At 38.2% G+C, this 14661-nt stretch overlaps 1 protein-coding gene across 2 annotated transcripts in view; it reads left to right on the top strand.

Annotated features, from left to right (window-relative positions):
* The window catches only part of RNF217 (ring finger protein 217), a 123407-nt gene that overhangs the window by 66866 nt on the left and 41880 nt on the right, over window positions 1-14661 (top strand). For both annotated transcript variants that reach the window (XM_027551077.1, XM_027551076.1), the window contains exon 2: window positions 11964-12197. In XM_027551077.1, the coding sequence (XP_027406878.1) occupies window positions 11964-12197 (234 nt within the window). The remainder of the gene's footprint in view (window positions 1-11963; window positions 12198-14661) is intronic.

Below are 14661 nucleotides of genomic sequence, written 5' to 3'. Positions count from 1 at the left end.
CTTGCACATCAGGAAGTTCACAGTTCACATATTGCTGAAGCCTGGCTTGGAGAATTTTGAGCATTGCTTACTAGCGTGTGAGATGAGTGCAATTGTGCGGTAGTTTGAGCATTCTTTGGCATTCCCTTTCTTTGGGATTGGAATGAAAACTGACCTTTCCAGTTCTGTGGCCACTGCTGAGTTTTCCAAATTTGCTAGCATATTGAGTGCAGCACTTTCACAGCATCAAAAATGAGGTAAGAATGTATAATAAAACTGAAAATAATACTAATACAGAAGTGTTAGTATATATATATAAAGAGCTTCCCTGATAGCTTGGTTGGTAAAGAATCCATTTGTAATGCAGGAGATCCCTGTTCAATTCCTGGGTTGGGAAGATCTCCTGGAGAAGGGATAGGCTACCCACTACAGTATTCTTGGGCTTCCTTTATGGCTCAACTGGTAAAGAATCCACCTGCAATATGGGAGACCTGGGTTTGATTCTTGGGGTTGATCCCTGGAGAAGGGAATGGCTACCCACTCCAGTTCTCTGGCCTGGAGAATTCCCTGGATTGTATAGTCCATGGGGTCACAAAGAGTCAGACGTGACTGAGCAACTTTCACTTTCACTTTAGTATATATAAAGTATATATGGTATGTATAAATGCTTTCTAAAATGTTTAAATTGTATTATTATTCTTCCTTTACACTTTTTCCTACGTTTGGCTTACAAGAGAGAGGTGTAAGGGTTTTAAAAACAACTTGTTTTTCATTTTTACTTATCATTATTTTCTCTGTAAAAATGTGGTGATGCGTTCTAGTCTTTCCATATAGCTCACACTCTTTTGATGTGGTCTCTATTTTTACCATCTTCCTCTATATACATTATCTTAGCTGATTTTCTTAAATGAGTGTTCTTTCAATCAAAACCCTCTCATTTGAGTGGTCTCAATGCTAATGCATGAGCAATATTGATCTTGTTGGGTGGCAGCAAAGTCAAGAGGTTTTTATCCTTGAATTGCTGCTGCTGCTGCTGCTAAGTCGCTTCAGTCGTGTCCAACTCTGTGCGACCCCAGAGACGGCAGCCCACCAGGCTCCCCCGTCCCTGGGATTCTCCAGGCAAGAACACTGGAATGGGTTGCCATTTCCTTCTCCAATGCATGAAAGTGAAGTCGCTCAGTTGTGTCCAGCTCTTACTGACCCCATGGACTGTAGCCCACCAGGCTCCTCCACCCATGGGATTTTCCAGGCAAGAGTACTGGAGTGGGGTGCCATTGCCTTCTCTCATCCTTGTGTTACAGTCTCCTAAAGAAATGAAGAAGCTCAGTTGAAGCAGGGTGGGATTTTATAAGACACACTTGAAGTAAATCAAGACATTTAACACTGGGTATTCCAGGTATTCCAACCCTTTTTCAGTCTAACCACAAAGCTTTTCAGTGAGAGGTTATAGTATATTCATTCACTAGGCTAGTTTTTGTGGTTACGTCTCTATAGCCAATCACATTTTTAAAAAGAGATTTCTATACTCCTAGGATAATATTTTCCCTTATTTTGGAGGTATTAAAACTCAAACTTCAGAAGAGTTTTTTAAAAATACATATTTTTTTTTTCTCTTTTCATATTCTTAGACACTTGAACTTTGTTCCTGAGAGATATAAAGGAAAATTTGGTCACTCTACACTTAGCAGTATTTTATATCTGAAAATGATGAATAGAAACCAGGAAAGGAATTATATTTTTCTTTATTGAATCTAAAAACTCCAGGTAGTGAACAGACTATTCCTAGAACTGAGTGAGTGGTGCACAAAGATACTTTGTTTTGGCATGAAAAAGCTCTGTTGAAATTGCTCCTTTTAAGTTAAAAACCTATGTTAACTTGGTTTAAGGTCTAGGAAAGCACTGATGCTTGCCAATATTGAAAGCCCAAAACCTTAGGGGGAAAAAAAACCCCAAACATTAAAATGACTGTGAATAAAGCTACAGAACATGTATTTTTAAAGTTTGTGAAACTTGGACTTCTTCCAGGTTTACAAGTAATATCGTAAGGAGTGATTTTTGTTGTTCTATTTGTTACACAATTTTCAGGAGGAAAGGTTTCTAGATATTTAAAAAAAAACTATTTTGACATGACCTCCATGAAAGGAATGTTGCTTTCTGTGAACTAGCTGTGATGACGTCAGCGGCGCGTGGGATAAGATTCCCACAGGGTTTAGTTGACCGAGGAAATGTCTGCTTTCTCCACTGCACGCGGCAGAGGGTAAGGACAGAGCCCAGAGTTCAGTGCCATGGTAGAGGCTATAAAGTTAGATTACCAGATGTGTACAGAAACAAAAATGGTGTTCATAATTCAGTTTTGATAAGTAAAATCCTGTACCCGTAATTCTTAGTACTCTGGCTTGTTTTTAGGACCAGTGCGAAGTTTCAGTTTACTGGTGCTGCACTCCATTCTGTAACTATAACCGATTGGAGTACAGAAAACACATATGCAGAAATAAAAAACTACTGAATAATAAAAAATGTAACAAACATACTACAATATTAAATAAGAAAAAATAATTCCACCGCCTGAAAAATCCATTCTTAGCAATTCTGTCTTCTTCCCTCTCAGTTTATATTTTTTCACATATGCCTTTACATTTTTATAATATATACATTCAATGTTTATTCTGTTTTCTTACCTAACATTATCAGATATGTATTTCATATTATTTTTCAATTTAAGAAATAAGGCATAGTCAAAGCTACTCACTGTGATCCATCCTTCCCATTCTTCAAGATTTAACTAAAATGCCTTCCTTTCCATGAGCAGTCAAAACCGTTTCTGCTTTGTGCTTCTCTGCCTGAACCATGGTTATTTATGCCCATGCCGTCTCCCCTAATAAACTGAGAATTACTTGAAGGTAGTTTATTCAGCTTTAAATTCCCCCCAGTACCTAGTAGACTGCCTTGTTCATGGTAGGCACAGAATAAATACTTGAATATTGAATTAATCTGTAGAATCATTTATAATAAAGTGACTTAAAATGAAGTTGAGGTGAGAAGAGCAGAGCCATAGGAGGAAAATCACAAAAGAGGGAGGAAGTGATAGTATTAATTTCTGATGAGGCAGAGGGAGAATTTAAATGTAAAAACATTAAATACAGAGAACATTATTTATGAAGATATGTCATAAGTCTGTATGTACCACATAACATTGCAGCCAAATATAAAACCTAGAAGTGCAAAGGTAATTTGAAAAAAATATATAGTAAGCAATTTAAATATTCCTCTTTCAGAATCCGATTGAGGAGATAAATAATGAGCCCATAGAGAAGTTGACTTAAACCATCAAAGCTGTGGTTTAATAGAAATCTATATAGAATGTTACCTTTGTTGATTAAATATTTTAATGTCCAAAACACATTTTAAAAGATTATGTAATTGGCTAGAAAAACATTAATATTCCAAATTTAAGATTTTTATAGTTTACTTTTTTCATAATCAAGTAGAGTTGAAAATAAATTTAGAAAAAAGTTACTGAAAAAACTACATAGAAATTAAAAAACACTTAAAGAGGGAGTAAAAATGGATTATAAACTGCCTAGAAAATAATGAAGAGAGAACATTTCATACCAGAATTTTTGGAATGTAGCAAAAACTCTATTCATTGCTAACGAGTAAAAGCAGAAAACAAAGTGATCAGAAGAAGCTAGGAAAAGAATAACAAAGTGAAACAAATCAAAGCAGGAAGAGCATAATACTAATGTAAAAATCAAAAGAAAGGAAAACTAAAAGGGGGAAAAAAGCAATATAAAGGACAAGAAAGCCCAAAGCTAATAATTTTAAGAAACAAAATGTCATTTTGAGAGCCTGATTTAGGGACCAAAGTAAAAGTAATGAAAATGAGAAAGAAACAAGATGAGAAAAGAGAGAAAAACCACAGAGAGAATATTTCTCAACAAGAATATTCTCAATAAGAGAATACTCAGTTGCAACAAAGGTAAAAATCTAGGAAACAGATTTCCTAGTTTTCTTCCCACACACACCTAGGTAAACACATTTTCCAAGAGAGAATGGAAGTTACCTTGGTGTGTGCAGGAAGAAAACTGGGAAGCTACTACATTGCCCTTCTCAGCTGGCATGTCTGTTTTGCAATACATCTGTGTGTGTGCTCAGTCGTGTCTGACTCTGCATCTCCATGGACTGTAGCCGGCCAGGCTTCTCTGTCCATGGGATTTCCCAGGTGAGGGTACTGGAGTGGGTTGCCATTTCCTTCTCCAGGGGATCTTCCCCACCCAGGAACCAAACCAGCACTGGCAGGCAGATTCTTTACCATCTGCACCACCTAGAAAGCCTTTCCTTGAACCTTTTACCTTAAATATGCCCTTACTTGAGTTAGTGGCTCTAGTTGGGCACTAATATGCATAAATCCTCAAAATTACCTGTATTTGCAAAATTTTACTTTCTTATTTCACTTTTCAGACTTGTTAAACGAATTTGTAGAAGGGCAAAATAGTTTTCCATAACTAAACCACCAGCTTTTGGTTTTGTTTGCTTTTGACATTTTTAGGATATTTAAGCATATTTTGAAAGTCAGGGAAAAGATACCAATGAAGAGGAGGGGAAAGAAGTTATAAAAGGTCTCTTGTGAGCTCTGTAAGTTCTTTTTTAAAGTTTAAAGTTGTTTCTGAAATTTTCACTTGCCCTTTTAATTGAAATTAAACCTCAGAGTAAAACAAAATTTAAGCCTTCCTTCTCCCACTAGAGTAATACTGATTATTAATCTTTGGTACTGGATTGACTCAATTTACTAAGTCACTTCAGTTGTGTCTGACTCTTTGCGACCCTCTGGACTGTAGCTCACCAGTCTCCTCTGTCCATGAGGATTCTCCAGACAAGAATACTAGGGTTGCTGTGCCTTCCTCCAGGGGATCTTCCCAATGTAAGGTTCAAACTTGTGTCTTTAACATCTACCTGCATTGGCAGGTGGATTCTTGATCACTGGCGCCACCTGGGAAGCCTAAAAAATTAACTCAGAGAGTCCTCTAAACAACCAAATTCTATCGGTAAATTCCAGCTTTTACAGATGCTGGGCAAGGGAAACATTTAGCAACTAGTAAAGGACCAGAGGGCTTCCCAGGGGGCACAGTGGTAAAGAACCCGCCTGCAGTTATTCAATCTGGAAGAAATGGGGGGTTTTATATCTTTATTTCTTACTATTTTATTTTCAGTTTTCTTTTTCTCTTCTTGAATTTGCTAGCTCTAGTCAATGTTTAGTAATGGTGGCAGTGCATATTCACTCCATTTCCATTCTTAAGAAAGAACTTTCAATATTTCATCATGGAATATTATGTTTACTGAGTTTTCATCTCTTCCGAGTTTGCTAAGATTTTAGCATAACTGAATGTTGAATTTATCAAATAACCTTTCCTCTTTCTATTGAGAAAATCATATGATGTTTCTCCTTTATTTATTAATGTGTGAGTTATGGCAATGGGTTTTTGAATGTTGTCATTCTTGCATTCTTGGAATAAACCCGCTTTGATTATATTATCTTTTTCATGCATTATCTGGATTGGTTTGTTAATGTTTTGTTTAGAATTTTTGTATCTGTGTTTACAAAGAGATCAGTCAGTAGTTTTTCTTGGTTGCAATACCCTTATCAGATTTTGGTATCATGAATATGCTGGCCTGATAAAACAACCTGAGAAGTGATCTCTCCCCCTCTTTTTATCATTATTCACTAAGAGTAGTTCGGTAGTGTCAGTGTTATTTCATCCTTAAGTTCTTAGTAGAATTTACCAGCAAGTCACCTGGGGCTGAAGTTTTCTGTGTGGGAATATCTTTTTCCTCTGTTGCTTTTTAAGTTACTTGCTTTGTATTTGGTACTTGGGTATCTAAGTGTGATTTTTATCAAAGGCATCTACACAATGATCTATAATATCTGCTGAGCCAGCAAAAGAGCATATTTGTCAGTAAAGCAGCCACCTTCCTCTCATTAATGATAAAATTATGGAGAAATCCATGAACCTAAAAATCAATCTGCCTTTATGGTGTTCCACAAGTAATTAATGCACAGAAAGTGAAAGTCGCTCAGTAGTGGCTGACTCTTTGCAACCCCATGGACTGTAGAATTCTGCAAGCCAGCATACTGGAGTGGGTAGCCTTTCCCTTTTCCAGAGGATCTTCCCGACCCAGGGATCGAACCCAGGTCTCCTGCATTGCAGGCGGATTCTTTACCAGCTGAGCCACCAGAGAAGCCCGAAGCACAGAAAGTGCTTGTAACAGTGCCTGGCGTAGATGAGGTGCTGCTTACATTTCCTGACTGTTGTTATCGCTTTTGTTGTTGTGTTCTCTTCTCCTCTGCCATATCAATGTGCTTCTTTTTAACAATAGAGGAAATCTGAAATCACTTGGTTTTAAGTGAACAAAAGACTGTATAAAGCACGCTGTATACTCTCATGACCAACCAAGATCAAAACATGTAAACCATGTGTTTAATAAACTGAGCCTTGAGTCCAAGGTTTATATTTTCTGTCTTTTTCTTTGGAAGAGTTCTGTCACTTTTCCAGTTGTCTCCCTCACCTGTGTCACTGAATTACTTTTGAGTTATCCCAAGTGGCAAATTAGCCATCTAACTTGAACATTAAGTGGGTAACTGTGTCTCTTACTAACGCCCTTGGAGACTGTTTTAGAGTTAAATAATTTTGTCTTCAAGAATGGACATGCTTTTGTTCAGATTTGGAGAGCCTATTTTTCAGTGATATAAATAGCAGTATTAGCATTGAACACAACAGAAATTTAGACCTTTGTTTTATTATACTAGTACAAAAATTTCTATAAATAGACGTTAGATGACATTACCGAAACTAAGTTGATATTAAAGAATTATTGTCATTTAAAAAATATTTGGTATAGTGATTATATATATTTTAAAGATTTCTTATTTTCTTTAGACTCATACTGCAATATTTATGAGTGAAATGCCATGATGTCTGGTATTTGGACTAAATAATATGGGAAGACTGTAGTAGGTCAGGGCAGAAAAAAAATAAAATTGACCAAGCTGAAGCATGGGTACTTAAGGGTTCATAATACCAATCTGAAGATTTGTGCATATGTATATGTGTTCCTAATAATTTTAAATTTGGGGATAGAATATTAAATGAATTGAAGAAGAAGAAGAGAAGTCGCTCAGTTGTGTCCAACTCTTTGCGACCCCATGGACTATATCCTACCATGCTCCTCTGTCCATGGGATTTTCTAGGCAAGAGTACTGGAGTGGGTTGCCATTTCCTTCTCTAATTAAATACCACTAAATTCCAAATTGCTAGAAGAGGCTATCAACACAAATTTAATTACTGTATTCTCAAGTTCCATGAGGGCAGGATTCATGGTTTAAGCTACTTTATATCCTGGACTTTTATATCCTTTACCTGTAATATTATAGGAATTTAATATATGTTTTGAGGATGAATTAATCTTTACTAAATTTGCTGTGAGTCATTTCCAGCAAGTATCACATACCCATGTAAACTGTTGTTTTATTAGAAATTCTCAATAAACTGTGTTTTATTAGAAATTCTAATTTTATTAGAAATATTAATCACACCCACCAATCATCAGGTTATTTCAAGCCCAAAACCTGGAATTCTTGACTCCTGCCTTTACTTCATCCTCCATATCTGGTTCACCACCAAACCCCATTGGTTGCATTTCGGAAATGCATCTCATGTCTGGCTACCTCTTGCTACCTAGTTCAGTCCCCTGTCGTCTGCTGCCTGGATAACTGCAGTAGTCAAGTGCCACTGGTAGAAAGAACCAGAGGACCTCCTGCTCCCCTCTCTGGTCCAGTGTGTTCTCTGGGAAGAGCCAGGATGATCTCTTTGTAAAATTTAAGTCGGGGTATGTCACTCCTCACAAAACCAGTTGGCGATTCATAGTGAACTTAGAATAGGATCCACACTTCCGGTCACAGCCAGCAAGGCCTGCGTTTCTGGCTCACTTGGTACGTGTTTCAGTTGCTCAGTTCTGTTCCCTGCACACAGGCGCGACAGCACTTTCTGCCCTGGAGCCATGGTCCTTGTTTCCTTGGCCATTCAGTCCCTCCTGCAAGTTCTCTGCATGACCGGCCCTTTTGTTCTTAGCCATCACCTCTTCGGAGATATCTTCTTTGATGTGTAGTTGCTTCATAGGTAGACGGATTCCAGTCTACCTGATTCATTTAGTTGTTTATCATGTGTTTCCTCCAATAGAAGCCCTGTATCTCTTTCTCTCTTTGTCTTCTCATTTCCCCAGAATCCATCATAACAAACCAAACCTGTAAAAACCACTTTTAGTTGAAATCTAAGATGTGATACAGTTGTAGGATGCAGTGTTATATTATGTGTCTCTAAGAAAATTAAAATGATACTAATTAAACTTGGCACAGTGTTAAATACTATCAATTGTAAGATAGTCTTGACTTTTGAAATATTAAAATGTTGAAAAAAATGCATCTTTGAATTGCTGAATTATGTACCTTGTTGAATAAATAAGTGAATGTACTTTACTCAATCATGATTATTATTTTTTAGTGATCTTTTGAGGAAATAAATTCTGAAAAAATAGACATGTACAGGCCAGAGATTGCCTAGGTCATGAGTAGTGTTTTATTATGAAAAAGGGGATGTTAGTATGAAGAAGTATGAATAATGCTTGTATGAGTAATTGTTCCAACTGCCAATTATTATCTTACCAGCAATAATTCAAATTTTATGGGCCTCGAGTGGGCCAGGAAACTTGAATTCTCAACAGACACTTTGAGAGACTCATGCAGTCTGGAAGTAGATTCAGGCCCTGTGCTGTAAAAGGAGGGGAGACAAATAAAATAGGAGGTTGGGATTAACACATGCACACTACTATATATAAAAGAGTCAACAAGGGCCTACTGTATAGCACAGTAAATTCTACTCAATACTGTAATAACCTACATGGGAAAATAATCTGGAAAAGAATAGATATATGTATATGTGTAACTAAATTATTTTGCTCTACACCTGAAACTAACACTCCACTGTAAATCAATCATTCTTCTTGCATGCATGCTCAGGCGTGTCTCTTTGTGACTCCATGGACTGTAGCCCACCAGGCTCCTTTGTCCATGAAATTTTCCAGCCAAGAATACTGGAGTGGGTTGCCATTTCCTACTCCAGGGGACCTTCCCAACTCAGGATCAAACCTGCATCTCTTGCTTCTCCTGCATTAGCAGGCGGATTCTTTACCACTGTGCCACCTGGGAAGCCCAAATCAAATATATGCCAGTATAAAATAAAAATTAAAGAAAAACATGAAGGCTAATAAAAGGGAAGAATACCAAAAAAAAAAGGAGGGAAGACAGAAAAGATGGGGACAGGCGTTGGAGAGTTGGTAGTGGGAGGATAATGGGACATTATCATATTGCTTCTGTTTAATAAAATATGAGATCATTTGGCTCAGTGTAGCAGGGTAGAGATTTTGGAGCTTTCAGAGAGAAGAGAAGGTATGAAGTAGGCAAAATGCAGAGGGTGCGAAGCAAAAGGAAACGGTTCTTTGGGAATGGAATAGACTTGCAGACAGATATTTGAGAAGCATGAAGAAGATGAGGCTTTGTTTGGACATCAGACAGTAGGTGTTGCAGTGTGATATGAACACCTGCTGCTGACGGGAACAAAAGGACCCACTCCCTTGAGCTGCTTGGATTGTCTGGTCCCTGTACTGCATTCCATTTCTTTAAGACCTGACTACCTGGGTGGCTGTGGAATTACTACTTCCATTGTTACTATTTATTTACTTAAATAAACTTAGAGGCAAGGGAGGGGAGGTTAAACATTGACCTGGGTGTAAAATATTCCAGCTCTTACTCCCGCAAGTATGCGGCTCCCCAGTAAGCAGGAGTCACTTGAGATGTACCAAGTGAACTCTTCTGTGTAGAATGAAGAGAAATTGTCTTTTCACATGCAAAAGACAGAAGTTTTCAATTTTCATAGGTGTCTACTTCAGACTCCTAAGGTGGCTTCATACTCTGCGCTCTTGTTCGGATCCCAGTTTATCTGCACAGCCTCTGACTTCAGCTATAACTTAAAATAATTTAATATAAAGCATAATTTGGGTTGTAATAACTAACAAGTATAATAATAAGATCTGATTGTAACTATAAGCAGACTCATCAAAAAAGTAGAAAAAATTGCTTTGGGCTAATACTTGAAAGCATCTCTGGACCATCTTTATACGATAGTAGCATAAGTGGAATGGCACCCCACTCTGGTACTCTTGCCTGGAAAAATCCCATGGACGGAGGAGCCTGGTGGGCTGCAGTCCATGAGGTCCCTAAGGGTCGGACACGACTGAGCAACTTTGCTTTCCCTTTTCACTTTCATGCACTGGAGAAGGAAATGGCAACCCACTCCAGTGTTCTTGCCTGGAGAATCCCAGGGACAGAGGAGCCTGGTAGGAGGCCATCTATGGGGTCGCACAGTCAGACACGACTGAAGTGACTTAGCAGCAGCAGCATAAGATGATACGGAAACTTATATTTCAACAGGTCAGTACTAATAAGGTGGCTTATCCAAAGTTAGATGTTTTTCATTATCAGTCTGGCTTATGTTCTTTACTGGTATTAAATATGTCGTTCCCAGGCATCCTATAGAGTGTAGCTTCTTACCTACCTTTCCTCGAGAGAAATAGCAAAGTTCAAAGTTACTGTGAACTTAGGGTCTTTGTTAATTGCTCATTATAGATGTTTTCTTTCCTCAGATCTGGTGACTTTTTCGCATTCCTCTCTCCATCGTAATCGTGGGCTTTTCTTATTAAGGTCAATGAGTTTCACCTTCTCAAAATGTCAAGTTCACCAAGTGAGAAAGAAATGGTTTGGGGTTGTTTTCCATTTAGAGCTTTCACTGCCTCCCTTTGCTACCCTAAGATGGGCAAAAAGAGACTATGATGCCAGGACTGTAAAGGGTTTTTGTTACTATTTATGGAAAACAAGCCCAAGTCATCCTTAAAAAGTAGTTTATTTTTTTTTAATCCTTTGAAACTTGTGTCCACACTTTGTACTTGAGTTTTATACTGTAATTTTTAATGCTAGCCATTTCTTGAGTTCTCTATCCAATAAATAGTAAATGTGTCATTCCAGTACATTCCCTCTCCCCTCTCCTAATCTAACTCTGTAGTTCTTTAAAGGAGTTCATTTTATAAATTACTTCAGAAGCAGCCAGATCTCAGAGGGATTTTTTTTTTACAGTTTTATGATTGGTTTAATTTTCTTAGTTGTGCGTATGATTCTCATGACATGGGAACAGTTATATGTTCTTTACCTGGGAAAGTCAGGGGAAAGGGTTTTTTCTTTTTAGCAATAATTTTTAGACTACTGGATGTTGCATATATAAGTAAAATTCTATTTTCTTTTGGTCTTCTTAAAGTTAAATGTGCCCTAAGTCTAGTGCTGAGTAAGGCTATGCCACCTGGTGGCTATTGATCCCTGGGTCTGGAATCAATATCCCTGGAGAAGGAAATGGCAACCCACTCCAGGATTCTTGCCTGGGAAATCCTGTGGACAGAGGAGGCTGGCAGGAACTTTGTAGTAAGGTTGAAAAATCTGAAACACCTTTTCATCCAAGCTGTTCTTTTATTTGGCTCATTGTCTGAATGCTGTCTCATCCTGCAGGTTGCAGAGGATTGAATGATAATTTGCTTCCCAGGTGAGCCTGTGATGTAGGCCCATTCCAGTTCTCATATTTGATAATCATTATATTTAATGATAGAGAATGCTTAAATGCCCTATCAGTCATTTTGGAGACATTATATAGTAATTATTTGGTATCACCTGACAGGTACCAAAGTGATTATCATTTATTTTGCTACAGAATCATGAAAAGTGACAGATAATCCTTTGCTATAATTATGAAATCAGCATTACCATATGCAAAAAGAAGAGAAATGTAATAACCAGGCCCTTTTCTTTCTCTCCGATTTGTTCTTTCACACAGGTACAGCTTGGCCAAGTGGAAATCAAATGCCCTATCACTGAGTGCTTTGAATTCCTGGAAGAAACAATGGTTGTCTATAACTTGACACATGAAGACTCCATCAAATACAAGTACTTCTTGGAACTTGGCCGTATTGATGCCAGCACCAAGCCATGTCCTCAGTGCAAGCACTTTACAACCTTCAAGAAAAAAGGACATATTCCCACCCCTTCCAGATCAGAAAGCAAATACAAAGTAAGCATGTTCACCAGAGTTGTGGGTTAGATGTCACATAAAGAGAGCAGCCAAGTTAGGCCAACTTGTGGTAGGCATTAAGTGGGCTTCCTTCCCCTATCGGAGTCCAAGGTGAGTGTACAACGGCTGTAATTCTGAAAAATGTGTGGTTTGGGGATGCTGCTAATAGGAGAGTACTCGTGAGGATTTAATTAAAGTTCTCCTTTGGCTTTAACCTGTTTAAAATTCACTCATAGCCAAATTAAAAGACTAATTTTTAAAGTAATTATCACTGCTGTTACTAAATATTAAATAAATGTGTGTTAGTTGCTCAGTCGTGTCCAACTCTTTGTGACCCCATGGACTGGAGCCTGCCAGGCTCCTCCATCCATGGAATTTTCTAGGCAAGAATACTGGGGTGGGTTGCCATTCTCTTCTCCAGGGGATCTTCCCGACCCAGGGATCAAACCCAGGTCTCCTGCATTGCAGGCAGATGCTTTACCGTCTGAGATGTTTTTCAGTGGACCCAATGTGAATCTATCTGTAATAAGTAAAATAGTGTAATATGCTATTTATTCATTTATTCAGCAAATACAAAATGCCAGTATATGCTGGGCAGTGTGCTAAGTTTGGGGGATTCCGTGGCAAACGTGACATAGTCCTTGCTCAAAAGATGTCTAAGGAAGGTGAGAGAGTCATATGTTCTAAAATGATAGTGCAGTATGAGTAGTCATAAGGGGGAAAGGCGGGGATGGGATGCATTGGGAGATTGGGATTAGCATATGTACAAAATAGGCAACTAATGTGAACCTACTGTGTAGCACAGAGAAGTTTATTCCATGCTCTGTGATGACCTAGATGGGAAGGAAATCCAAAAAAGGAGGGGATGTATGTGTAGGTACAGCTGATATAAACTAACACAACTCTCCTCCAGTGAAAACTTAAAAAATAATACGAGTAGTCATAAAACAAAAACTTGAAACCCAGTAGACTTGTGCTTTGAGAACACCGACAGAAGACGGGGGCTGGCATGTCAGGAAAGGCTTCCTGGAGAAGATGCGGTTCTCCAGGCAGATAAACAGGGGAGATCATTTCAGAGCAAGGGAGGAGTAAGTGCCAGGCCCAGAGGCGGAGGCAGGCTTGCTGAAAGTAAGTGCTTGGTAGAACTAGTGGAAAGAGAATAAGAACAGACAGCAGCTCAGGTATTTAAGAGCAGATCATGTTGAGTCTTTCACCCTGTAACTCAGGCTTGAATTTAAGTCTGCTGGCGTTACAGAAAGGTCATTCTGGCAGCATACGGAAGATATCAGAAGAGGGCAAGACTGAAGGCAGGGAACACAGCAACAACAGCAGGAGCAACCCTTGCCCCACTGCCCTGACTGTACCCTGGAATCTCCCGGGGTCAGGCACACCAGTTCTCAGTCCCTAAACCCTCCCAAACAACTGTCTTCCAAATTTTTGAACCTCACCAAGTGGCTCTAATAGGCAGCAGAACTGGGAACCTTGGCAATAAGTGAAGCAGAAGTAAATACAAACTAAATGTTGTTGATCAGGAAGCAGTTAAAAGTCTTGGTAATAGGTGAGAGATGAAAATCTCAAAATAAAGTGAAACTCTTTTTTTTATATTTTATATTTTTTATATATTTTATTAAGCAGTTCAAGAAAACTAAAGCTAGTACAGATTTGAGGGATGGTTATTATTGTTTTTCTTAATTAATTTTATAGAAGAGATGATCTATAACAGAAGTGGTAAATAATCCCCCTGTTCTATACTCTACAGAGTTCTAGGGATAATTCAAATAATTTCTGAAGCAGTGATTTTTTACCACTTAGTACAGTGTTTTATATGGAGAAGGAAATGGCAACCCACTCCAGAATTCTTGCCTGGGAAATCCCATAGATAGAAGAGGCTGCGACGCTACAGTCCGTGAGGTCTCAAGAGTTAGACACAACTTAGTGACTAAACCAGCACCACCCACAGTGTTCACATAGCATTTTCATCATTAAACTCCAGGTTCTCACATTTGCATTAACTACCTGATTTACATGCCCATACCTGCCTGGATCATATGAGTAAAGAGAACACAGACATGGATACTCTAGCAAAGGAACTGTGACATTAATGATTACAGTATGGCACCCTAAACTGATCCCATTTTTGGGGATTAACCAGTGGTTATTTGTTAGGTTGACTGAATTTTTTAAAATTCAGTTTTCCTAATAACAGAATCCAAATTGGTATAATTTGTCATAATTTCAAGAGTAGTGAATTCAAGTATTTGAATGCAATAAATTGAGTCATGAGGCAACAGAAACAGAGAAAAGCTTACTGCTAATATCTAACATGTTTGAGCAATGTAAAATCTCTTCATAATATTCCTTAGAGTCCGTATTGTGTTTTGCATATATTGATGAAACCCTTAGAATAGATATTTCAGTATTCTTTCTGAGTCAAGTCATATTAATAATATCCTGATCCAAGATG

The sequence above is a fragment of the Bos indicus x Bos taurus genome, chromosome 9 (assembly GCF_003369695.1).
Source record: "Bos indicus x Bos taurus breed Angus x Brahman F1 hybrid chromosome 9, Bos_hybrid_MaternalHap_v2.0, whole genome shotgun sequence".
Taxonomy (NCBI): Eukaryota; Metazoa; Chordata; class Mammalia; order Artiodactyla; family Bovidae; genus Bos; species Bos indicus x Bos taurus.
This window is presented reverse-complemented; position numbering and strand designations above follow the sequence as displayed.